Source organism: Necator americanus, chromosome X (genome assembly GCF_031761385.1).
Source record: "Necator americanus strain Aroian chromosome X, whole genome shotgun sequence".
Taxonomy (NCBI): Eukaryota; Metazoa; Nematoda; class Chromadorea; order Rhabditida; family Ancylostomatidae; genus Necator; species Necator americanus.
In genome coordinates this window covers 24020794-24046256 of record NC_087376.1, presented here as the reverse complement: position 1 = coordinate 24046256, position 25463 = coordinate 24020794, and the positions used below count along the sequence as shown (strand labels likewise).

General features: G+C 42.5%; 5 protein-coding genes across 9 annotated transcripts; 2 read left to right on the top strand and 3 right to left on the bottom strand.

Annotated features, from left to right (window-relative positions):
* Positions 1–1743: 1743 nt before the first annotated feature.
* Positions 1744–14143, bottom strand: RB195_025188 (uncharacterized protein; the record flags this gene model as incomplete). 3 transcript variants are annotated; one of them, XM_064213226.1, is made up of 5 exons in its annotated part: positions 1744–1895; positions 3044–3140; positions 10317–10466; positions 10558–10681; positions 10837–10904. In XM_064213226.1, the coding sequence occupies 5 exons, from the start codon at positions 10902–10904 to the stop codon at positions 1744–1746; spliced, it is 591 nt and encodes a 196-aa protein (XP_064069107.1). The 3 variants fall into 3 exon arrangements, with proteins under 3 accessions (XP_064069107.1, XP_064069105.1, XP_064069106.1); XM_064213224.1 differs by lacking the exons at positions 1744–1895; positions 3044–3140; positions 10317–10466 and adding exons at positions 13422–13796; positions 13859–13957; positions 14033–14143 and having other exon boundaries at positions 10501–10681; positions 10837–10991; XM_064213225.1 differs by lacking the exons at positions 1744–1895; positions 3044–3140; positions 10317–10466; positions 10558–10681; positions 10837–10904 and adding an exon at positions 13098–13748.
* On the top strand, positions 4985–5296 carry RB195_025189 (uncharacterized protein; the record flags this gene model as incomplete). Its single annotated transcript, XM_064213227.1, has 2 exons — positions 4985–5131; positions 5210–5296. 2 exons carry the CDS (start codon positions 4985–4987, stop codon positions 5294–5296), a joined length of 234 nt encoding a protein of 77 aa, XP_064069108.1.
* RB195_025187 (uncharacterized protein) lies at positions 13787–19337 on the bottom strand (the record flags this gene model as incomplete). 3 transcript variants are annotated; one of them, XM_064213221.1, is made up of 4 exons in its annotated part: positions 14606–15032; positions 15176–15569; positions 15770–15909; positions 19168–19337. In XM_064213221.1, the coding sequence occupies 4 exons, from the start codon at positions 19335–19337 to the stop codon at positions 14606–14608; spliced, it is 1131 nt and encodes a 376-aa protein (XP_064069102.1). The 3 variants fall into 3 exon arrangements, with proteins under 3 accessions (XP_064069104.1, XP_064069102.1, XP_064069103.1); XM_064213223.1 differs by lacking the exons at positions 15770–15909; positions 19168–19337 and adding an exon at positions 13787–14264 and having other exon boundaries at positions 14697–15032; positions 15176–15552; XM_064213222.1 differs by lacking the exons at positions 14606–15032; positions 15176–15569 and having other exon boundaries at positions 15744–15909.
* Positions 19338–20798: 1461 nt separating this feature from the next.
* RB195_025186 (uncharacterized protein) lies at positions 20799–21158 on the bottom strand (the record flags this gene model as incomplete). The annotated part of the gene is made up of 1 exon (XM_064213220.1): positions 20799–21158. One exon carries the CDS (start codon positions 21156–21158, stop codon positions 20799–20801), a length of 360 nt encoding a protein of 119 aa, XP_064069101.1.
* A 503-nt stretch (positions 21159–21661) lies between these two features.
* Positions 21662–22033, top strand: RB195_025185 (uncharacterized protein; the record flags this gene model as incomplete). Its single annotated transcript, XM_064213219.1, has 1 exon — positions 21662–22033. One exon carries the CDS (start codon positions 21662–21664, stop codon positions 22031–22033), a length of 372 nt encoding a protein of 123 aa, XP_064069100.1.
* Positions 22034–25463: the final 3430 nt, after the last annotated feature.

The following is a 25463-nucleotide window of genomic DNA, read 5'->3' as shown; positions in this document are numbered from 1 at the left end:
AGTTCGGTGTTGTACAGATGGTATCGTATAAACGATTCCGAACTAATTGACGTTTCAAATTGTTCGGTGGTATTTCAACGACCGAAACGGAGCTATCCAAGTCTGCTCTCCTCAGACATCGCCTAATGGCAGCGTTCACTTCATCGGAGATGTGAGGAAAGCAGAGAGGTATCTTATCCGTGGTGGGGTTTTCCACCGCAGATAAGATACCGTTTCGTAATAATTAATAATAATAATTTGTAATTACTCTATTCCTTTCAAAATGCAGTAATCAATGCGGTGAATGAACCATGGAATCGTTCGCAATAGCCATTCTTTTCGTCACGCTGAAGTACCGAACACTGTCGAGTGAACTCCAGCAGACCGCCCTGTCCAGGCTTCCACAATATCTCTGAGTGTCGTTTTCTGCGGTGCAGGAAACGCGCATCAGAGGTCGGACCGTCATCAGTGTCGGAGTCTATCTACTGAGATGACGCTGATGAAAGGAAGGTAGGCGGCTGCCCTATAACTGTAAGGAACGACTACAACAACCTAGTCGAGGGTCGTGGAATACGTAAGCTCTGGATCTATGTACTCACGCACCTACGAAAACCGCTAAAGAAAACTCTTGAAGAAAAAAAAAACTTCCGTGATGAGCTCATTGTGTTGATATTTGAAATAGCCAGCTAGCAGGTGGAAATGGTCGGAATCAACGCAAATGCAAAAGTGGGACTTTAACAGCAATCCGATAGGGTCCAAATCTTAGCGCACGAAACTAAAACGTTGGTTCGAAAATCGCTGGAGGCATTTTGGATCCAAGCCAAAAACCCTAAAATGAACCGCAAGGGTGAATGTCTGTCGATAACGCGGGAACTCGCGCCATATCTCGAATGGTTAGTCCGATCCGAATGTGACATTCGAACCATTCGCCCTCGTGATCGATCAGTCAGCGGTCCATGCTAGGCGTCTCCGATATAAGGTGAGTAATCAGTGTAGTCGCTAAATTTGTGATTGAAAGTAGGCGTGGAGTCTATCGGTTTAGTTGTAGAGAGGTTGGTCGTTTAGATTGTAGATTGAATATCGCCCTTTTCAGGCTCTGAAGAAGGCGATATAGCCGAAACGTTAGCCAATAAATTTATTTAACAACCTCGTGTACAGCTTATCAAACTCGATAATATAAATTTATCATACATAGTTTTTTTTTTCTCACATAGGAGTTCACCACTTTTCGTTAGCGGGTTGCCTAGAAATTAGAACGGGGATATTGGAGAACATTTGACGCCGTGCATGAATCTTATTCGCTCTTAATGAAGTTGCACTGGATTTTTTGAATCATGAGGACCGAGGGTTTTGTTCCTAGAAAAGCGGCTCTGCCTAGTAATGCCTTTCCGAGCTCCACTGCGCTTATAACAAAAAAAGTAGAAAAAATTGTCGTCATCTGAGTCCTGCTGAAAGCAAAAGTTTCGCCCAGTAATACATTCAATACAAACTTAAAAGTGTATTCTTACAACCTTTACAGAGAAATCGATGACAGTGACTGATCGAAAGTAATTTAAACCAGATGATTGCGAGATCCGTCTACTTCGGGACACTACCTTCCCTCTCTCAAAAGTTAAATCAATAACTGATGCTTAATATTGCATAATACAACTCCACTATAAGCGTAAATATAAATCATAGCGATATTGCGAGCGATACTGCTTCGATTGCATTCCATTTCGACGAATGACTTCTTACACTGACGGTTTCTTCGTTGGTCGCAGATTATTGACATTTGTTAAAAAGCCTTAAGAGACGCATGCGATAGATCCGTTGAGTCCATATAGTGATAACTGGATTAATCACCATTCCAACAACCAATATGCGGAAGAATATGTCCGTCAGCTGTTGCACCAGAACTGTGCGGCATGGAGTGCCTAAACTGTAGATGTCAGTCGTGAAAATTATTTTCTAAGAAAATAAGCTCACGATCGTGCAAAACTGAAACAAAATAGCAGTAATCTTGAATCATCTTAACAGTAGGAATGCTACAACTCGTAGCGATTTTTTCAAATCGCAGTTGTCTTTAAGGAACCAAACCCTTATTATCGTTAGCTTGGAACGCTACTTACGTTTTCGGGAAAATTACAGTCGTTCGAACTATAGTCCATTTACTGCTCTTTTTTCAGCGAAAACAAGCGAGTTCCGCAGAATGCGTGCATGGCTCTTTCCATCACCATTTGAGGGCATCACAGCTCTTCCGATTGTAGTTGTTTTCTAGAGTTTGCACAAAATGCACATATTTTGAAGTGGCTTTCGAACGTTTGCTTCCGTCTTCTCTACTTTCTTTCATTCAATGCTGTTTCACGAGTACTGTAGCACAATCAATGTTGCTTGACTTCTGATTGCCCAACTTCGTGAGAAACAAGGCTAGTGCTCTCCCTCTTACACGATTTGTGAAGTACTCTAGACGGAATTTCCAGTAGAAGAAAGGAAGATAGGAAAAGAATCAGCGTCTTCTTTCACTGTCTCAGATGTTGCGGTGTTGAAGCAGAAGCATATAATCCACCTTCTATAGATCGGTGGAACTCTATTCTAGACGCCTCTTATAAAGACTTATAAAGAATTATCTCTTATAAAGAACCAACATTTTCCAGAAAGGCAGCAGTGGCGTTGCGGTTGCATATTTTCGGTTGACCGCGCAAATTCGCTTGTTGATAGCTTATTGTTTCAAATTACTGCTGCGCATTGGCAGTTTTGGCACCATTTGCAAAGCAGCTTCTATGAACTAGTGTACTGATCACCAAACAGAACAAAGCGGCTACCTTCTGACGCTCCTGCACCCGCTCCTTACTCGAAAAAGTATTGTTAACGATCTTTAAAACTAAACTAGAAAACAACCAAACTTGTGCAAGGTAGTGCAACTCAAGGTAGTGTCAGGTTGAGAAAGTGCTGAGAGATCATGTCGGTTACACATACGCTGACCTTCTTGTCGTTTAGCGCTGATATTAGCGTTAAGGAACTTAGAAAGGAGACTGTTTTTAAATATAAGCATTTGTGTAGCGATGTAAGTAGGGAAACTCACAGAGCATATTCAAGAGATATAGAATCCTATATGGGAGACAAGTGAAGAACGTCCAAAGTGTACTAGAGAATAGAAAGAACAGACGGTGGAATAATTTCTGAACAAATAAACATTGTTTGGAAAAGAAAAAGTTGGTTTGGTTAAAAGTAGTTAGATGTGATGTCTACAGTTTCTATGTACATAATTCTGCATACGCGACTATCAATCTTCTTTCATATGTCGTCACAAAACAATATTACTGAGCAAAGTAACAAATAGACACGAACAAAATTTTGTAAGTGGTCCTAAAGTGATATTTTATGTTTAAAATCTGACTAAGGTAACTCTATAGAGAACTATTACCGTTCCATGAACTGTCTCAATTTTTTCCATAATATGAATCAGCTACGGCCAGCTTCACAACTGTACGGATGAAAATTTTCGGAGCAATTTTAAAGAGTTTTCTGCGACTTATTGAAGATTTCTTTGAATATCAGGGTGGGAATATTTTCCAGGAGGAGAAGGTCTATTGAATGGTGTTGATTTCGAAAACTTCTGTATAATTCATTAAAGACTACGCCAGCCTTTGTGGAAAGTTATTATCATCTAGGCACGTCGGCACACCACATATCTTAGGCCGCACATTGAGCTACTACTGTGTTACCACATTGATTAATGCATCTGAAAAGAAAAGAATAACTCCTGAGAGGAGCGTTGTACTTGCAGAACAACATTCCATAAGATATTCTGTTTTATTCCTTGAAAATCTTAGAAATTTTTGGAAACTTTTAAAATTGAAAAATCTGATAGTGAAAGTGGAGCTCTGCCTAATCATGCACCTGGAGATTTCTAACTTAGTTCGTAACCCACATTTTAGTAATTCTATTCTGATTTTTACTTCAGTGATTCTTCATTTACCTATGCCATTTGTTTATTCCATTCCATGAGATCGTAGAAAATTCGTTTAATCGTAACAATTCCTTTGATTTGATGACTTTACTTTAATTCAAAGATCAAAGAATGCAGGTAGAGCCAAATCGATCGCAAATTTTGACCTTGTGTTTCGATCTGAGTGTCTAATAATAGTATCTTCTCTGTAATTACTCCATTCCTTTCAAATGCAGTAATCAATGCGGTGAATGGACCATGGAATCGTTCGCAATAGCCATTCTTTTCGTCACGCTGAAGTATCGAACACTGTCGAGTGAACTGCAGCAGACCGCCCTGTCCAGGCTTCCACAATATCTCTGAGTGTCGTTTTCTGCGGTGCAGGAAACGCGCATCAGAGGTCGGACCGTCATCAATGTCGGAGTCTATCTACTGAGATGACACTGATGAAAGGAAGGTAGGCGGCTGCGCTATAACTGTAAGGAACGACTACAACAACCTAGTCGAGGGTCGTGGAATACGTAAGCTCTGGATCTATGTACTCACGCACCTACGAAAACCGCTAAAGAAAACTCTTAAAGAAAAAAACACTTCCGTGATGAGCTCATTGTGTTGATATTTAAAATAGCCAGCTAGCAGGTGGAAATGGTCGGAATCGACGCAAATGCAAAAGTGGGACTTTAACAGCAATCCGATGCGATAGAAAAATGGTGCTAACCAGCGGAGTGCACGTCAGATAGCGGTAACTTGGTCGACTCATGTGAAAAGACGGCCTCATCATTGCCCCCACGTATAGAAGGAACCATCGACACCATCAGCTTATGAGGCAAGGGTCAAACTTTTCGACGCCTGAAGAACACCACAAGCGGAAGATGAGAACTCTCAATCTTCAGCTCGACTACGTTCTGACGAGGAACATTCCTTACTCAAATATCCGGAAATCTAGAGCTACTTAAGACGTTGCACTTCTCGGCTCTTATCACCGTCCAGTTCTTCTCAGCTTCAAGTTACGGTTCCACAATAAAAACCGAGGAGTTCCCCGCCAGCCGAAAACCGACATGGTATGTCTGAAACATGGAGAATGCAGAACGAAATTCCGCAATGATGTGTTTACTCATGTTGAAGTACGGGCCAGGAAGAAGCTCTGCGATGCGAATTCCTTACAAAGTGAATCCAGAACGCTGCAAAGGAAACGACTCCGGCCTTATTGCCGCGGAAAAGGTTTGGTTTCTCATCCACACAAACAAAATCTACATATAATTATCTATGTAGTGGCGTCGGCAGCACTGGCGATTTCAGCCAGGGAAAGAGTTTGAGAAGGAAAATGTATCATCAGCTGCTAAAAAACTGCGAAAACGAATGGAATTCAATAGCGAAGAAGTTTGAAAAGGCTTGGGAGGTCAACCTGCGGAAAGCCTATGCTTTGTTAAAACAGTATAGGGGCAAGAAGAAAAGATGTTCTCCAGTCTTCACAACAATTCTAATGAAGTCGGCAAAGCAAGCCTGACAATTTGGGGATATCACTCCATGGCCTGACCGACAAGCGCCATCAACTCTTTATCTCAAACACGTCCAGAAACCGACACACATGGTCAGTGAGGAACCACCGACCGAGTTGGAGGTTCTGGTCTGCATCCGAAAGATGAAAAATGGAAAATCTGGTGGTGACGATGGGATTAGAGCAGAAATGCTGAGATGCCTTCCTTCGTATGGAATTCGTAAAATGACAGAGATCATCCATTCAGTATGGATCGAATAAAGGGTACCTGACTTGTAGAGATACGCTGTCATCATTCCCCTTGACAAAAAGTTATCCGTCACGTGCCCTATGAACTATCGAGGAATCATATTGCTGCGTGTTAAATACAAGGTTTTGAAGCGGATTATCCTGGTCCGACTTATTAAGCATCGCGAAGAAACAACGCACAACGAGGAAGCTGGCTTTCATCCTGGCAGATCTACAATCATCGACCACATCGTTAGGAGAGTTATCGGAATCTGGCAGTGGTATTCAAACCCAGCGCAATTAACCTTTCTAGGCTTTAAAGCCCCCTTTCGATTCTCTTCATGGGAGGTAGAGTTGATCAGTGTCCTCCTGCCATCGTTTTTCTACCTTTTCAAAACGCTGAACGTGAATTAGGGTGGACGGACAACCAATCAAGCTTTTCGATGAGCTCTATGCTAGGTTGTATGCTAAGGAACAGTGGCAGAGAAAGATAGTCAGCGAAATGCACAAAGATCGCTTTTGCATTTAACTTCTTAACGAAGCGCCAGTGGTCGACCGACGTACCAACGAAGTCAACCTGTGTGTCTACGTGTCTAATTATCCGCAGTTCGCCTCATTATGATATAAAGATGGGAGACTTGGGCAGTACCGCCGACAGTGATGGAGAATTTTGATTACGCAGAAGGGAAGCTGTTCAGACTACTGCTTTGCTACTTTTGGCCCAACATATGCCATAACGAAGATCTTCACGCGGAAATCGGTGTTAGTGTACCTGCGGATGACAAGTGAAAAATATCTCGTCGCACACGTCTCGCACCGCCATCGAAAGTGTCTACAGAAAATCCTCTTTGCTTCTTTGGTCATGTATTAAGGATACCAACAGATCGCCTTCTGAGAAGAGTTCTGAGAAGTTTGTCGGTTTCAAGGTGAAAGAGGCCACCTGGGCGAAAACGGAAGTTCTGGACTGAAGTGGTGAAAGAGGTCTTAGAGACAATTGGCGCGGATATGCAGTTCAGGGGAAACGTAGGGTTTCACAAGATGGAATAGCGACGTGTGGATTGATTCTTTTCATGCTCTCGCAGAAGATCGAGAAGGTTGGGCAGAGCTGTGTTCGAGGACGGCACAACTCGACGGGTATTCGCGTCAGTCGATGATATCAGCCCGCCGATTACGTCAACTCAAGGAAGCCAGGTATGTGCACTACGAATATACATATATTTATCCTTTTACTTTTCAAAGAATATGTTCAATATGTTAAAAATCACATATCTTTGTAAGCAATTATCTAGGACTCAGCCTTATAAGTGAATCAGACTCGTGCTCAACTAATCTGAAGCCACAGACGTTTTTCTCAAGAAATGTTTTAGTGGTAGGCATTAGGAGTTCTTGCTGTATACAATGAATAAAGTTCGTGCACTCCAAAGAGATGTCCAGATATTGTAAGAGAAATCAACTTTTGACGACTTCTGAAAAAAGACGAATAAAACCCGTGTTTTCTTCGTGTTTTTTCAGTTTATTGCCCCTAACAGTGTGCTTTCCTAAATTTTATGGACCTTACAGAAATGACTGGTTAATTGTAATTCTTAGATAAAAGATGCTTCTAGACATCACTGCTTCTAGACATCAGAATTCGAACATTGTAGTAGTTTTTCAGCATCCTGTCTACAAACGTGAAGAGTGTTCTACCACTGCACTTACATGTCTTTCTGAAACTAACAAGTTTATTGTGAGTAATATAATAAGGACCGAAAATAGTGATGATGCATAGGAAAAATGCCTCTGCTTATTTCATGCGCTTTGTAGCTTATTTATGAAAATCTGAAAGCGTTATCCACATAAACGATAGTGCGTTCATGCATTCAGTAGGGTTGTTAAGAAACGATGAATCTACCAACTCCCGCAGACCGGTCTTTCCAGTCATAGCGTCATGATTTCGCATACTGTCTTCGGAGCACATTTTAAAAATGGTTTGATTCGTGAGGAGGCGAACGGGGATGTCGCATTCGATTCCAACTGAAAGACGATGAATGCAGAAGGAAATTCCGCCAACGAGTGCCGATCAATATTGGATGAGACCAAGAAGAGAGTGGATGACGCTGACTTTCTCACTAGATGGATTCAAGACGCTGCAAAGAAAACGCTCCCACCTTTAACGCCGAGGAAGACGTTCGCCTTCGCATCTGCAGAGACAAGATCCACGCACAATTCTGTATGTGTAACCCCACTATGTCACTTGGTGACTTCATCCAAGAAAAGCGCCCAAGAAGGAGGTTGCCTTGTCAGCTGAAATGTGATCGTGAGAACGAATGAAGGTCAAGAGCGTTAAAATGCATGGGAGGACATGAATCCGAGAAAAGCCTATACTCTGCTATGGCAGTATAGCGGCAAGATGAAAAGGTGTCTTTCTGTCCTCTTTGTCGAAGATCTGGCTGAGAAAATGAAATGAAATCAGCGCAGAAATGCTGAAATCTTCTTTCCTTCGTGGATTCGTGAGATAAAGATAATCCGTTGGATATGGATTAAAAAAAGAATGTCGCATTTGTGGGGACATGCTGCCATAGTTCCTCTCCACAAGGAGATACTAAGTCCGTCACGCAACCCAAGAACTACCGAGAAATATCTCTGCTGTGTCTTAGAAACACTGTCCTGAAGCGAATCATCCTGAATAAGCTTACCAATCATCCCAAGGGTAACACCAGGACAAACCGGCTTTCGCCCTGATCGTTCGACTACTGATCAGGTGTTTGTTGTGAGGAGAGTGATTAAAGCGTGGCAGCGACATTTGAAGCATCTACAGTTAGTTTTTCTGTACTTCGAAGCCGCTTTGGATTCTTCTCAGCAAGACCGTCTTCTCGTGCTTAGTGCCGATAGAGTTTTAAGAAAATTCGTACGCCTAATAAACGACATGAATGAAATAACAACTGCTGCGGTTTGAACACAAGCTGGACGTACCACACTGTTCGAAGTGAAAACTGGAGTTAGACGAAGTGCCGTGGAGGAACCGTCTCTGTTCAACTTTGCTGTTGATGACATAATGCGAAGAACAATTGAGCGGTGTTCCGCCGATGTCGTTTTAGCACCGTCTTCTTAACCTTGTATCGAAGTTAGCTGCAGCCTAGAGACTGCGACTTTACTCTAATAAATGCAAGCAGGTGGACGGACAACCTGTTGAACTCGCGGACGAATTCTATTATTTGGGCTCGGGTCGACCCCCACCGCCAGCGAAGTCAAGCTGCGAATTTGCTTATACGCCATTCGCCCTATAATGGTGTACGGGTCGGAGATTTGGGCAGCGCCGTCGACGATGATGGAAAAGCATGACTGTATAGAAAGAAAGCTGTTTAAACGACTGTTAGGCTATTTTTGGTCGATAGTGTCCCATAACAAAGAACTTAACTCGAAAGTCGATATCGTGTACCGACGAATAAAAGGATAAAGTGTCTTACGTTAGTCCGCTTGAAATACGCCACCACATTCACTTCAATTCAGAATTGTTTGAGGTTAGCAACGTGTAACTGGCCTATACAATGACTTGCGGTGGCTAGCCAAATGTGTCGAGTTAGAGTTTTTGACCTCCCAGACTAGTCTGGTTCCAATTTATCGATCCCGAGGGCATGTAGGCTTGGTGAGCACTAAGGAACCTAAAATTCGAATCTGCGATCGATCGTGTAGACAGCAGAACCTCTAGGCAGCTGTGCTACACCCGTTCCCCCGATGCAGAACCTCAACGATTACCGGCGGATGACACGTGGATAACATTAACATCTTGCCCACTCTTCTGAAGTGGTCATCGAAAACCGTGATTGCTTCCTCGGTCATACTACAAGGAGATCGCCTGATCATCTTGTCCAGGTTGTCCTGAGGACTTGGCGTTGACAGGCAGTTCAGTTGTGACGTACAATTCCTACGCTTATAGAATAGCGACGGCTGGGTAGATTTTATGCGAACTATAGCTGAAGATTGAACAGCATGGGCTCGGATAATTTTGAGGACGACACACACCGACGAAGATGCCTCGTTAAGCCATAACGCCCGTCCTGATAGTGAGGCGGGGAATGAGGTCTTAATTTTGGTTTGGTTGATCGAACGGGATCACAGAGATTAATATGTTGCTGCTAATAAAGGCTGCTACAAGCATCTTCAACCTAGGCAGGTAGTTTAAATACCCGCTCTTATACAGTCGTATCAAATTATGGGAAACTGAGGAACATCGAATCAAAGTGAATAATGGAGCAGAAGAAGTGAGAGAGCACAAGGTTTCTCTGGTTTATTTGACTCATCGAGAGATTTCAAAGCAAAAAAAAGTGAAATCGAAGACTATTCAATGTACAGAAGCAGTTCATACGTGCACTAAGCTAATGATTTGGAAACATGTTCGGTTTTTAAAGGATGCAGTGTAGAAATGAAGAATAAGTTAAAAAGTATTAATTTCTGAAAAAAGATTTGCTAACAACAAGATATATTACTCATATACGGGGTTGAATGTATCCTGTATTTTTTTTTTGAACAAAATTTCCTTTACCTAGTTTTACGTTTTGAAACTCCTACCACTCACATGTCATAAATAATCTTCATTAACTAAATCAGTGGAGATGGCGAGCGTGCCACACATTTCCGTAGACAGAATCCGACGCACTTCAAAGACTTATTGTATATTGTTACAATTATACAAATAATTACCTTTCTTTGCCTTATCTCAGATCTCGTAGATGTGTGTGCAATAAAATAAATGACTGCAGAAATCGTAAAAGACGCAAGGATTACTACCACATATAAAATGCAGATAGGCATGTAGATGTACGGGTTGATGACAACACGATCACATCTCCCCTGGAATTAACTGGGATTCGTTTTAGGAGTGATATTATGAAAATATCGAAAACCAAAGAATTCTTGCCGCAATTCTCATAAAAGATTCCACCGTAAAGGAAATGTATCCAAGAACAATCCATGTGGCTGCCATCAGAATCAATACTTTTTTCCTATTTATAATTGAATAGTAATGTAGAGGGAACTGGATGAAAATCAGCTTATCGACATTCAACCTGAAAATAGACCTATACAAGATACACTCTGCATTGCATCATCATGCAGTACACATAAAAGGTAGACGGTAGACTTTTTCCTCTAAACGTGCATGTGGAGACAGGATGTTAAAATGTGTGAAACATAAAATCCAGAAGGTATCAATTCTACTAACCACACCAAATTAACGCAGCTGACAAGTTGAATTGTCCATATGGTAACGTAGTAGGGATTACAAGCCATGTTAGGAAATAAACTCAGATATGGTCTTGTCAGCATATAACACAAACACATAACGAGATCAGCAAAGGTCATGTTGATGACAATGATCTGGAATTTTGATGATACTTTGACTGTTCTGAACCAAGTTTCGGAAAAGGGAAAACACCAAGTTCGAAGTTGACTGAAACGCATGCAAAGTTTTTCTATGTAATTCACATCCTATTTGTATTGGAAAACAATAAATGCGTCTTGGAATAACACCAGCCACATCCTATTCAAACCTTCGTAGTGCCTGTTAACGGGTGCGTATCGTTAAGTACCCACAGCCTCCGCAACAGCTTATCATCAGAGGGAAGGACTGCCAACGACGGTCGTTAATTGCTTTATGTTTTTTGATGTTGTTTTGTTCTTCAGGGAATTTTCCACGCTTTCACTCCAATTTACCACTTTTTATATTCTTTTCCACTTTCTACGTTGCTGTGCTGTTACCTTTTTTCTTTGGACTCTCCTTGAAGTCAACTATATTAAGTAACTGCAATACAAACACAGCACTCACCTTAGTGATGTGGCGGTGGGTGGACGTGGCCTAATGATCAGAACTGGTCTAAGATCTACCTGCTCAGGCCTACCGACAGTCTCATCTGCACGCACTTAATCGGCTGCGGATACCTCTAAAGACCGCACCCCCACTCCCACCTGTTAATCCCACTGCTGTAGTATGCTCTTAATTCATTATCAAAACAGTTGGTGATTTCAGTCCTCAGAAGTTAAGCTAATGATTTTGAGAAAACAGAAAGGGCTAGTGGTTATAGCATAAAGGAAGTATTTGAAAAGATTTTCGATGCTGGGTTCCCTACAGTAGAAGAAAGATTGGAAATGTAAGTCGTTTATAACTATCACAACAAAAAACAACAAAAAAAAACACACACATAGGAATCACATAGATCAGGCACACTCTCACCAATTAGTTGACACGACGAGGCAACTCTTTAATCAGTACGAGCAATGAAATTCACATCGCTACATGAATATTGTTGGGTATGAAGAGGTGGCTTCTCAGATAAGGTGAGTGTTTCAGTGTTTCTGAGGCATCTGATTCTACGATATTAAAAACATCGTACTGAACACCATCTCCCACTAGAGAGACCTCAACATCGAACATTTCTCCGAACGCTGCCTTTAACACCTCTTTTTCAAAAGCATCATCTGCACGTTCGTTGTTGGCTACTTTCAGAACGGAGGAATCTGCGCAAAATTGAACAAAGAATGAAAGGAAAACCAGCAAAAAATACATCGTATAAAGCTTACATGGTCAGGTAACAGTATTGCACCCAGTATTCGTGGTAATTTTTTGCCAGAACACAAAAAGGCGGATTCGCGTTCTTTTCATTTTCCACAACTTGATTTCTTTTGCACTATTGGAATGATGTAAACCATTGGATGTGAATCTATCCATGAGTACAAGATCCTTCTATCTGGCTTATTCTGAACTGCAAGAAGAGCGGAAAGCACTTGCTCTCCAAATTACTGGCGGCTACAAACTAGTGGACCTAGCTCATCTTGAGAGTGTGTGATATCTGATGCGAATGAAAGTCAATTGATGGTTAAATTTGCAAATTTGACGTTATGACGAACTTTTCGATAACTGCAACATTTTAAATTAGCTAAAAAACCAAGGTCCTTACCTGAAAAAGATATACTACGACGTCTAATCATAGAAAAATTTGTTATAGAAAACACTCCAGTTTGTAGTGTTATTTTTAAAAATTGGTGAGGTCACTCCAGATTAAGTGGAGAAGTTTGCTTTTTTAGCTATTGACTGGAACGTATGAGCAACTATCAACGACCTGTTATAACAGTTTCAGTCCTTGATTTTTCCACATAACTCCATTTTCTACCTAAGGTGCAACGTCGAAAATAGCAAATAATGACAACTGATAGTTGATCTCACGTGGCCGTGAGGAGAGAATCCGACTGTTTCTACAGAAATCTTACTTCTATGCTTATTACGGACCATTTCTTTGTTTGAAGAAAATAGTTTTGCGACCGAAGAGAAATCTATCGATTGACATCAAAATCAGTTCAATTAGTGAAGTTCAAAATGTTTCTAATTATTTCAATCCACCTTGATCACCTTGACTCCCGTTGATCTTCAAACTGGTCGATCAGGCGCCAGGTATTGTTCTATTTGTTCCGATCGGGTGCCAGAGACGTTCAGTGGTTCCGCTTTTCGCGGGGAACACGGAGACCATCATAATTTTCTTTGAAGGACTTCGTCAAGGAATCTGACCATCGTGTCGGCGGTCTTCCTGTAGTGCGCTTAATATCGCGGGGAACCCAGTCGCTCACGGCTCTGGTCCAACGGTTGTCGTTAAAACGCATCACGTGTCCGGCCCACCTTACTTTCCTTGGCAAACGCGGCGGCGTCGCTAATCTTCGATCGCTGACGTAGGGAGAACTTCGAATCCCGTCCCTCACTTGCGTGAAGCGGGATACTTCTAGCATCACTCTCTCAACTGCGCGTTCAATGACGCTCACCGCGTTTTCTTCCTGCTTGCGAAATGCCCAGGTTTCTGAAGCATAGGTCAAAGCAGTAAGTACGGTGGTGTTAAAGAGGTGAGCACGGAGTCGGGTGTTCCTGGTCTTCTTCACTACATTCGCGATGCTCTTATATGCTCCCCAAAATGCTCCTCTCCTCCTGCCCAGTTCGGGGGTCAGGTCGTTCATCATGTTCAATTCCCGATCCAGATAAACGTAGCTGGTGCATTCGGACATGTTCCTCCATTGAGCGTGAATGGAGCATCTGAGACCCATCCGTTGCGCATGAACATCGTCTTTTGGAGATTCAGCTGAAGACCGATGCATCCACATGTTTCGTCGAATTCGATCAACATTCGTTCCGCTTAGCTGATGCTAGATGTTATCAGTACGATGTCATCAGCAAAGCGCAAATGGTGTAGCTGCCGACCATCAACCTTCACTCCCATGTCATCCAATTCCAACTTCCGCATTGCGTTCTCGATGGTGGTTGTGAATATTTTGGGTGAGATTGAATCACCCTGTCGGACCCCCCTCTTCACGTCAATGATGATATTCTTGTAAAATAGCGAAATTCCGGTCGTAAAGTTTCTGTACAACTCTCGAAGTACCTTTATGTACTGAGCGGGTATGCCTTGGTTGTCCAAGGCATCCACGACCGCTTCGGTCTCAGCTGAGTCGAAGGCCTTCTTCAAGTCGATGAAGGTGAGACAGAGCGACATCTTGTACTCTCGTGATACCTCGATGAGTTTCGAAACAGTGTGAATGTGGCCTATCGTGCTGAATCCTTTTCGAAACCCTGCATGCTCGCATGGCTGTCCTTCATCCAAGACGTTTTCAATCCTATTAAGATTACTCTTGTAAAGAGCTTGTAGATGACGGACAGTAAGCAGATGAGGAGATAGTTGCCGATGTCATGTATATTTCCCAACTCGGTCTTTTTGGTCTTCTACTGTTTAGGAACCTTGTATTCCGACAGGTAATGTGTAAAGAACCAGTCAGGGTGTCATGAGTACTGGCGGAAAAATCTTCAGGTGTTCTGGTTTTATTCTGCCGGGAACGGGTGCCATACGATTTCTTACTGACATGATAGCATGTCGTATTTCGGACGGGAGAACCTCTGGAATAACATGCCTTCTTTCCTCAGATGGTTAGGAGATAAGTGGACATGACTGTCGAAGAGATCAGTGTAGGATTCGTAGATGATTTTCTCCATTCCCCTTCTCGATGCAACGGTTTTTCCCTTCGGGTTCCGACCAAGACCAAGAGACAGACGTCTTTTGGTAGTTTTGAAACTCAGCCTTATTCGTGAAGTCGTGAAGGTGTTCAACGAGGCGGTCATACTCCTTGTCGATTTTGTCCATTACGGAATCTTCCCAAAAGTCGGCTAGCGTAGCGAAGAGATCCCAGTTAATGGTAGCTCTGAGATTTTGCTCTCTGAACTTGACAACTTTCTCTTCTTTCCTTGTGAAGGAAAATCTTTCTCGGAGGAGGCGATGGTCCGATCCCGCATAGATCTTTGGCACAACAACGACGTCCGTCAGGCAGAACCATTTACTGACGATGATATGGTCTATTTCATTATGATACCCTCCATCGGGTGACTCTAACCTAGAGAGGAATGCTTCAGGAATCACGAGTTCCCATGGACGGTCTTAATCGTCATGATGAACTCGTAGAGCCTCTCTCTATTCATTCCATTTTAGGCCGTGGGTCCGAATGTGAAGTCACTCAGACGTTCATCCTGGGCCAACCTCAGCGTGAAATCGCCAATTATGACCTTGCAGAAGGCATGATCTTCTCGGAAAAATTTCTCCAGGTTTGTATAGAAAGCTTCGACTTCTTCTTCGTAGCTTGATGTTGGAGCGTAAGCGACGAAGACAGTCAAAGCTAGTGTTGGGGCACATCTTCTCATCCGCAGACGTCCGATTCGGGTCGTAAGTTGTTCAAAAAAGTCGATGTTCATTGCCATACTCGTGTTGACGAGGACGCCAACTCCACCAACACCTCTACTCTCGCATGTTCCTAAGAACAGTTCTTCTCCAGTCTCATATACGGCGTTGAGAGGGTGAGGTCGTCTCGTCTCGATCAGTCCGATGACGTCGTACTTAATCTTCTTTGCTCGCATCATCAGATCTTCGATGGCCGCTTCCGATGCAAGCGTACGTTCATTATAAGTTCAGATCGTCATCCTAGTCCTTTACCGTTTCTGTAGTCTCTATGACTCCTGCAACCCCGTCTTTCCTGGCGCTACCGTACCAGGCTTTCCTCCGAAATCAAGGGACTCTTTTTTTATTACTGTGACAAATTTTGCGTAAAATTCTAAAATCCATGGTCAGGTTGCAAACCTCTAGTCCCATAAGCTTTTGGGAAAACGTTGCGTTCTCCCGAAGAGGACATGAGGTGCTTATTTGTTGGAGGCGACTCCAAACCGCCTCCCTTACACCTCCCAGTCACTTGATTGCAGGCTTTTGGCCGGTCCGACGTGCTGGATACAAAGATGTCATGAGTCAGTCCTGGCTCACCGGAAACAGGGAATCCATCCCCTGAATCCACCCTCGTCTCTGGGCAAGCACAAGGTCGCTTTTGGTAAGCGATTAGCCCTCTATCCGCCACCCGAGTACGTGCCACGCAGCCCCGCGGCTAACCGGCTGTGATCCCTCTAGTGAGCGAGATCCGTAGTTATTTCAATTGTTTTCATTTATTAATATTTTATTATTTGAATTATTTAAGTAATTGTAGAGAATTAAGATGAACCTTTCTATACTTCCTTCTTCCAGATGCCAACATTGTTGAAGAAGTTCAGGTTTTGTTGGGAGATAGAATAACGATATATGGTTTTATATTCAATATATACCTTTGAAGTAAACCCATAGAATCTATGTATAAAAGCATTGCGAAGAATGTGGGATTTGTGTGGTAATCGCTAGAGAAGGCGGAGATACAGTGGTTACAAGATAATGTGTTAGAAATGAATTATTGCGCCTTGAACCCATACCAAAATCGACGTTTCTAGTTTCTTGTTGCTCTGAGCGGCATTTGATGAAGTCGGCATTGTGTCGATGGTCAACCCTATTCGTAAGCATATGTAATCGTGTGAAACAGTCATGAAATCCACATCTCCCGTAAAAAAAACATCTGTGAAGAGGAGAGTATTTAGCCTAGAACAAAATACACTAGTACCTTGACCATTCTTGACCTCCATCATTGCACTCCTTTCTCTTTCGGTCAGTTCTTTCGCATCGTCAAAAGTTAGGGCGCAGTCTTAATCCCTACAGAGAATGAGTGGATTCGATTCCCGGCTGCTCTGCTTTCACAGCATTACGCTGTACATTATGGATGCAACTGTAGAAAGCACTAGTATCTGGCTATTTTACTGACTTTTTGCCACGAAACATTTTTGGAGTTGATCGTTTTTCTAGCCATCTTCGATTGTTGAATGTATGATGTTTGTGATGTAATGTTCACAGGAAGTTAAAAATTTAGTTCCTTTGTCCTTCCAAAGTGCCAAGTTCCAGGAAGCAAAGAAGTCAACTTCGCCCTTACTGTATTGGAGAACCTTCGTGAATAAGCTCCTTGTAGTGGTTTCAGAGATTAAGCAAAGTCTGTACGATAAAAAAAAAACAAATTTCAGAAAACGGGAAAGAAGTTAAGCTTGAACTTTGAAATGAGATTTAATACTAATACCAGCAGGCCATAACTGCCTAGTTACACCTCTTTCATGGCATCTACGTTACTGCGAGTTCTCCTTTACTGGCAATATATTGAAAATTTCCTCCGTTGAAAACGAATGATAAATGTGAAACTCCGTAGACGAGAAGAAACAAATTGAGGAAGCGGATTTACGGAAAGGTTGTAGAAATATAAGAGTTGAAACATTTCCACGCTCTAAATTCTACAAAACATCTTTAAAGACTCATTGAATCACATAATACAACAAGCCAGAGAAAAGTGGGGTACATATGTCAAATTGTAGAGGAACAAGGAAAAAGATAAACGAAAAAAAAGTACATTTTGTTATGACAATGAAACAATGGTCTGCACATGTTCGACACCCCGGAAAGGCACACTTTTGAAAAACTTTTGAAGCGTCACCTAAAACATGAAGATTTTGGTAATAGATCGTTTTCGACTGTTTGAAAGCGGATTTAACAGAATTTAATAGCCATGATTATGGTCCGGAAAAGAGCAGTTTTGCAAATGGGAGTTTTTTTAGACTCTTCATCCGAATAGAACAATTTTTTAAAACGCACTTTCGTTTCCCTGGAAAGGAAAAACTTGCTGGATTTCCGAATTTGCCCGAGCGCCGAAAACTGCACAAATTTTGAATAAAGTGTAATATTTCGAAGGAAGGGCAGGTATAGTGTAGTGGTAAGAGGTTCCGCTTCCTGTACGATCGAACGGAGGTTCGAGTCCGCCCTAGTGCTCACCAAGCCTTTGATCCCTCCGGGCTCGATAAATTGGTACCAGACTTGTCTGGGAGGATAAAAACACTGACTTGACACATTGGCTAGCCACCGCAAGTCATTGTGTAGACCAGTTACACGTTCGTAAACCTCAAACGATTCTGAATTGAAGTGAACGTGGGGGCGCATCCCAAGTGGATTGGTTAACGTCACAAACTTTATCCTTTATCCTTAATTCGGAGGGAACTTGATGTCGAGCTGTTTGCCTTCACGTTTACTGTAGAAGTTAATTTTTTTTTGCTAGATCCTATACCCTTTGATTTACAGGGTTTGGTTTTTTTTTAAATTTTAGGTGAGTGACGGGAAGATGGTCCCATCTATGGCCCAAAAAGTCTACGGGATCCCAAAAAAAAACTTTCTCAGGGGGCTCTCCTCATGAAGTTATTTACGATCTTCCGAAACTAGCAATGTAAATAGTGTCTAAGCTTTCTAGATCAACAAAACTTACTAAATCCACTTTTAAACTGTTGGAAGCGATACAATGTGGTATGAATAAAGGAGTGCGCCTCACAAGGGTGCTGAACCGGCACCGGAACACATTTTTGCATTGTCAAAACGAAGTGTTGGTCTTTTTTGTTCTTCTTCTTCGACGCTGTTCTGTAATTCGACGTATGCACCTCACTCATTTCTGCCTCCTGTACTATGAGTTTTTTTCAGTCCGTTTGTTTTTGTCAGGGTTTTAAAACGTAGAAATAGTTCATAGATATATTTCTACAAACTTCTAGCAAATTTGTTTCTTCTACTATTTGGTGTCTCTTTACCTCTGGGACCAACCAAATTTCACCTTTGCTATTCGTTTCTCGTTTCAATTTTTGAAGGTTGGATTCTCAAAACACAGAAAATTTCCTATATATTGAGTGCAGTAAAGGAACACTGTAACAGCAGCGTTGAGCGTGGAAAAAGTCGTTTTTGAGAAAATTGTGTTCCATCACCACTCTTGACCTTTCGAATAACGCATGCAGTTATTGCGGCCTCGTCAGGATCCGCCGGGGAACCTCACTTCATAGCTATGCGACCTTTCTAATGTTATGTTGCCACACCGACGACATCGTATTTGAACAAAAGCATCCACGAATTAGTTAATCATACGAATCGAAATGAAGTGCTTTTAAAACCAAAAACGAAGGACTCTGAAAAAAATAAATAAAAGCAACACAGAAGAGTTTGTTGGATGCTCTACTTCTACATTCACCTACTCCAAAATTGCACTTCACATGAACAAAAATAATTACCTAAATAGACGCTTTTTGCGAATGGCCTACATTTTTCACTGGACGTACAGGACAAGCAACTTCCCATTCATTTCGTTCCCTAGCCATTGTCGTCCAAGATGTTCACAAGTTTCGTGATGAGGTACTTGATCGGTGCCCAGTCGAGCTTTCAGCTGATCCATCCGTGCATCGAATACATCGTCCATCTCGTAAGCGGCTTCCTCGAGGGCGTTTGGCATCTCTTTGGATCTACTCTAGCGTTCTTTTCGTCCATCTATTGTCGATTCTGCCCATAATGTGGCCGGCCCATCATCATTGCTTTCGATGTATTTTCCGCTGGCTCGCGAAGGCAGAACATTGCGCTCAAGTCGGAGCTGCCAGAACCGGCTAGGTGTTGTGTGCGCCGGTTGAACTTCAGGAGACATCTCTCAAGGGCTCTGTGGGCAGTGAGTAGCTTTAGCTGCGTAACAGAGGGCTAAAAGAACTGTCGAGTCGATAAGAACGGAGATCTTGATCCGTCAGTTGGTCCGTATCTTTCCTGATGAGTGCGCATGCTGCCCATTCTGCTCTCATCTTTCTATTCAGTTCTTCCTTCAAGTCGTTCTTCATATTCATAGGGCATACAAGGTAGATGTATGACAAAGTTTACTCCTCTGTCTTCGCAGTTGACGTTCATCACGAACTGTGTTTTCTTTCTGTTTCTTCGCAATTCTATTCTCTTCTCCGCCTCGTTCAGTTCCCTGAACATCGCTTCTGTTTCATTGCTACCTCTCGAAAAGGGAACGATGTCGTCCGCGAAACGAAGGTTGAGGAGAGGATTCCTTCACAAACACGTATGCCTTGTCGTACATCCTTTCTAATGGGTACGGAGAGGTAGGCTCTCGATGGTTTTCTCATAGTCGATGAACATGGAGTATTCACATACCTCGGATAAAAGCACTCCACATAGTGGAACTAGAGGTTTCCCTGGAGAGAAGGAACAAAAATGTCTCTCAACTCCAGCTTTTTCGAAGTTATTCAGAGTTTTCGTCTACGTTCAGATTTTGTTCTCTTATCATGTTTTCATTTTCTAATTTCAATTTCCCTGTTTTACCTTTAGTTTTCTAAAGTTCTTACTAATAATAAGAATTGCACTAAAGTGCTTCTAAAAACATTGAACGTGACCATGTTCCGTACGAGCCACAAAAACTATATTTCTGTAAAAACAGTCGGGTTCCCTCCTCACGGCCATGTGAAATCTGTCGTAAACTAACATTGTTTGCTAACTCAGACATCTCACTTTAGTTAGAAAAAGAAGTTTTGTGAAAGCATCAGGTTGCAGGACTGAAGGATTCAGCATAAATCGCTTCTAGTTGCTCAAACATTGTGGAGAACAATGAAGAACAGCAAAGGTGTACACTTGGTGTGGAGGGATGAAGCAGATTTCAGAAAATAACTTAGAGATTAAAATTTTCTCCACAACAAATAGATCCCTGAGGAAACTCCGTACAAAGTTTCTCTTGGTAGGAACGTACGTCTTTAAACTTACTTGAAATGTGGGAATTTCGCTAAATTCTGAAAATTTCAGAACTCTCAAATGCACATACAAATGAGGTTTCGAAATGTTTCTGATAACGTCTACTTTACATGTATTCAAGTATTACACTTTTTAGCGTTTGAGTAGCGCTGTATATATTATCCTCCACAACGGTTTTATTGCTTCATAGTGGCTTGGAGGTGATTCTGGGCGTCGAACTGCCATGCGCAGCAGAGTCACGTCCTCCGACAGGGTCTTCCAAGCTGAGGAGTTGGGCACATCCAACAATCCAACTTCTCCGAATCGGAAGTCTAACTAAGAGTAAACCACTGCTAACATCCACCACATTCTTAGCAATGTGTCTCAAGGTTGCTCCATGATCCATATAGGTTGGGCGACGACCTGTGGTGAAAGCCAAGCTTGCCATGGCAGGGTGCTCAGTTTGGAACAGATGAACGACGGTACACTCATCATTCGTGGAGAAAAGATTCCGTCTCAAAATGTAGGCGGTGTTGGTTTTGTTGTGCACCCATCTGTCGTCCATCTTTCTAACTCTCACGAGAATCTGTCACCTCGTCTGGCCATTCTTGGCCTCCGCCCTCTGCAACAAATACCCTTCAGCATCATGGACTGCTCCTTATCAACATCAGCAACTGATCAATCTGAATTGGATGGGTTTTATGTGCAGCTGGAGGAAGTGATCCGTAACTAGGAGTTCTTCTACATATTCGTTGTCGGAGACTTCAACACAAAACTTGGAAAGACAACAGGAGAAGAATACAGGAAAAATTTTGGACCAGGGAACCGAAATGAAAACTTCAATCGTTCCGCTGGGCATTTGTCCGCCACTCGTCTTTTTCATGGGAATTCTCCTTTCATAGGAAAAATCATCGTGAGAATGAGACATGAGAATCGCCCAATGGCGCTGCTCGTGAGGAAATCGACCACATACGCCGGAGGTGGTGTCTACATGACGTCTCGGTAATACCATCCTTTTGTAGTGGTTCTGATCGTCTCCCTCGTTTGAAAATAGGACTCAGCCACACGATGGAAAAGAACATCTGCTGTTGGCAACGAAGGAGAAAAGAAGTCGTCTACGACGATTGCGTACTCGAGGACTCCTTGTCCCAAGGTGACTGGCACACTGAGGAGGACCCAAACGTGGACTACGAGATGCTGCTCAGAGGATTACGAGCCTGCGCTGAACGTGCCTCGAAGCCGCGCACGACAAACTTGGATCGAATTTCGAAGACCACCAAGGAATTGTTGGAAAGAAGAAGGACTTTTAGGCTTGATCCGAATGCATCGCACATTGAGCGGTTAGTAGCAAACACCAGCTACAGAAAGGCAATGCAGGAAGATCTTTCGAAATACATGCGGAAGAAGATTCTGGAAGCGGTACAAAAAGGACAGGTCTAGAGAAGTGCCGCGAGGACCTTCGCTAATATAATATTTCGCTAGCAGCCTTCCTGAGCAAAGACGGGATTCGCAATCTTTCTCGTCGTGAGATGGAAATCATGACGGAGATGTTTAACTCAAACCTCTTCCGTTCATCAGCTTCTGTGACGAGCCCGATCATCTTTACTCGTGAAGCTCCACCACGGATTCTCGCTTCGAAAGTACGATTCGCTATCAAGAGAATGAAACTTGGCACAGCCCCCTGACCAGAATTATATCAGCGGACTTTCTTCAGGCTGGTGGTCATCCGCTTCATGTAATTCTAGTGGCGCACATGACGCCCTATCTTCAGAAATAAAGAAACCCAGACCAGTGGAAGACCTTGCGTACCGTTCTTATTGATAAGAAAGGTGACCGAGAAGACTTTTGGAACTAGCGCTAGGCATGCTTGCTGAGTATCTTGCACCAAGTATTCACCAAAATCATCCTCACGCGCATATCCGGGACGCTGAATGAAGCCCAGCCTCAAGAACAAGCTGGATTCCGTTAGGAGTTCAGACGGACCGTGTCGAAGGTCATGTAGGTTTGCCCGAAATACCGCCTCTTGAATAACGAAATAACTTTCTTGCGAAGAAAGGAGCATACGTGTTTGTAGAAGATTACTCTCGAACCCTCGTTTCGCGGTCGACATCGTTCTTTTTTCGAGCAGTACCAATGAAGCAGAAACGATGCTCAACAAATTGAACGAAGCAGTCAGAGAATAGGACTGCGAATAAACATAAAGAAGACACAGTTCATGAAGAACGCTTACTGCGAGGAGTACAACTTGAAGGCTCCCAAATCGTGGACACTTCATCATACATATACCTCGGACGTTCTATGAACATGGAAAACGACTTGAAGGAAGAACTGCATAGAAGGAGAGAAAGGACAGCATATACACCCGTCAGGAAAGATACGGACTACCTGACGGATCAGGATTTCCGTTCTTATCGACTCGACAGCTCTTCTGTTACGCAGCTGAAGCTGCTCACTACCTACAGAACCCTTGAGAGATGTCTTCTGAAGTTCAACCTGCACACAACACCTAGCCGATCTTTGCAGCTTTGACCTAATCTCCTGACTTCGCGACCTAGCGTAATGTATATCGAAGGCAAGGCATTGTTGGGTCGGCCATATTATGAGAAGAATCGACGATAGATGAACTAAGAGAATGCTAGAGTGGATCAAGTTCCTAGAGTCTTAGTATATTTCTAATGTTATGAGGCAAAATGAACTAACCAACGGACAAAAAGAACAAAAAAAAACGTGGATTTGCGCTCTGTCTGTTTTCCGAGGGAGAACCAACGCTCCTAGTATACTACTGCGGTCAACTTGATAGGTGACTTTCTAAGTTTCGCCTGTACATTGTAATATTTTTTATAGGTTGGCAGTGCTGTTATTGACATCTATGTAAAATTTCATGTCATTATCTCCATTGGATTCATAGTTGCGTTTGTGTTTTGTAAACACCTAAAAGTGAAATTGGCGTTTTTACCTGTGTCTAATTTTATCGAAAAAGAATTCCATTAAGTTTTGCTTGCTGAAATTTCTGCTGCAGAAACGGTGAGAATCTTGCAGAAGGCCTTCGGTGACAGACTCTGTCGAAAGAAGGTGAACAGGGACCGAAAAAATCGCGCCATATTCGTCTAAAGGCGTCATCCCACGAATCTGGCGTGGATTTTCGTTGGAGTATACCTATATCAGTTCGTAGATTATGAATACAGGGGTGGTTCCGTTCATCTCTCCCTGCATCACTGTAAGCAGATGGCTTCGGAATGCGATTTCTTACGATGTCCTCTATTGCAATGCCTCACCTTTGCGCCCCACCCCGCCTGCGATTCGTCGAAAATCCATTCGGACGTCCCGATAGTCAATTCATTTTATTGGACGAATCGCAAGCGAGAACGGTGCGCGATAGAGGACGTTGCAAGAAACCGCACTCCGAAGCCGGCTGCTTACAGCGACGCAGGGAGAGATGAGCCGAACCACCCCTGTATTCACAATGTACGAAACGATATAGGTGTGCTCCGCCGAAAATCCATACCATGCCAGATTCGTGGGGTGATGCTTTTAAAAATCATGGTCATGTCAGCAATTTTCTTCGATCATAGTGGTGTGGTGTACTACGAACTCCTACACTACAGGAACACTTTTTGAGTCCATATAACAGATTCAACGTGAATCGCGGCGTAAACTAAAGACCATTTCGGAAATCGGGTTTAATAACTGTTTAGAGAATTGGAAAAAGAACGTTGGCATAGGCGTATTTTGTTGGAGGGCGACGTTGAGGATGATGACGATTGATGACTATCCTTTCCCAAGGAAACAGATGCGGAGAAATAAATTAAATATTATTATATAATTTGAATAAAGATTTTAAAATTTACAAACAAAGTCACCCTTCAATTTGATTACAGTAATATATGACAACAGCAACTTTCTACGCAGTTAATTCACAATCGGGGCTTTCACAATTTCATATGGGCAGTCGAAAACTAATGAGCTAGCCTTTTATAAAGTCTACCTAACTCTCAATACTCGATATTAAAAGGAAGCTCTATTCCATTTATGGTGTAAATAACAATATGGTTTGGGTCACATACCTGTCGTGGTTTGTCATCAGTGTTTATGTAGATCAAAGCAATCCATAGAACAATACAATTGAATAAAGAACCGACGGCACCATTACTCAAATAGAATACTGTCTCACCAAGGGTAAACTGGTCCTGCACTACACTTTGGTTCGTAGTGTTCATCCTGGATAAAGCGGTGAGTATGAACGCAAGGACAATCGCACAACAATGTGAGCTTACAAGTATAAAAGAACAGGCAAGTCAGTTTCTCCTCTTCTAAAGTCGGCAGGACAATAATATGGTTACTCTTATATAAACTCGGCAGTTCTTCCACCACCCGCACTATGGAGTACGAAAAAAAAACAAAAGATAGAAAATAAACGAAAAAAAACTTGCAGATGTGGACAGACATTTAAATCACTTCCTCAAGAAGCGAAAATTGAGTTAAGGGAGAGTTCGTCCCAAAAGGTACAATAATCGCTATGCAAGCAGGTTTCTTGAGGTTTGAGACAGTAAACAGAGTTGTTGATTCGGTAATTTCTTTAATGAGCATAATTACCTTAGCACGCTAATTATCATTTTCCGCCAAAATTCGTCGTAAAGGCTTCTTGCCTCTGTATAGAAGCCTATCAGCCAAAACAATGGTTCAGAATTCATTGTGGCTTTCTACAGGGTGGAATTTAGTTGCGAAATATTCTCGAAAATCACCCTATATAAGGCCAAGTTAACAGAAATCCGCTCATCACTTCTATAACGAGAAAATTGGGTTGCTGCTAACTTGCAGAATCTTCGTGATCTCACTCTGGCTACTATGTAGCAGGAGGTTGCGCTGAAGT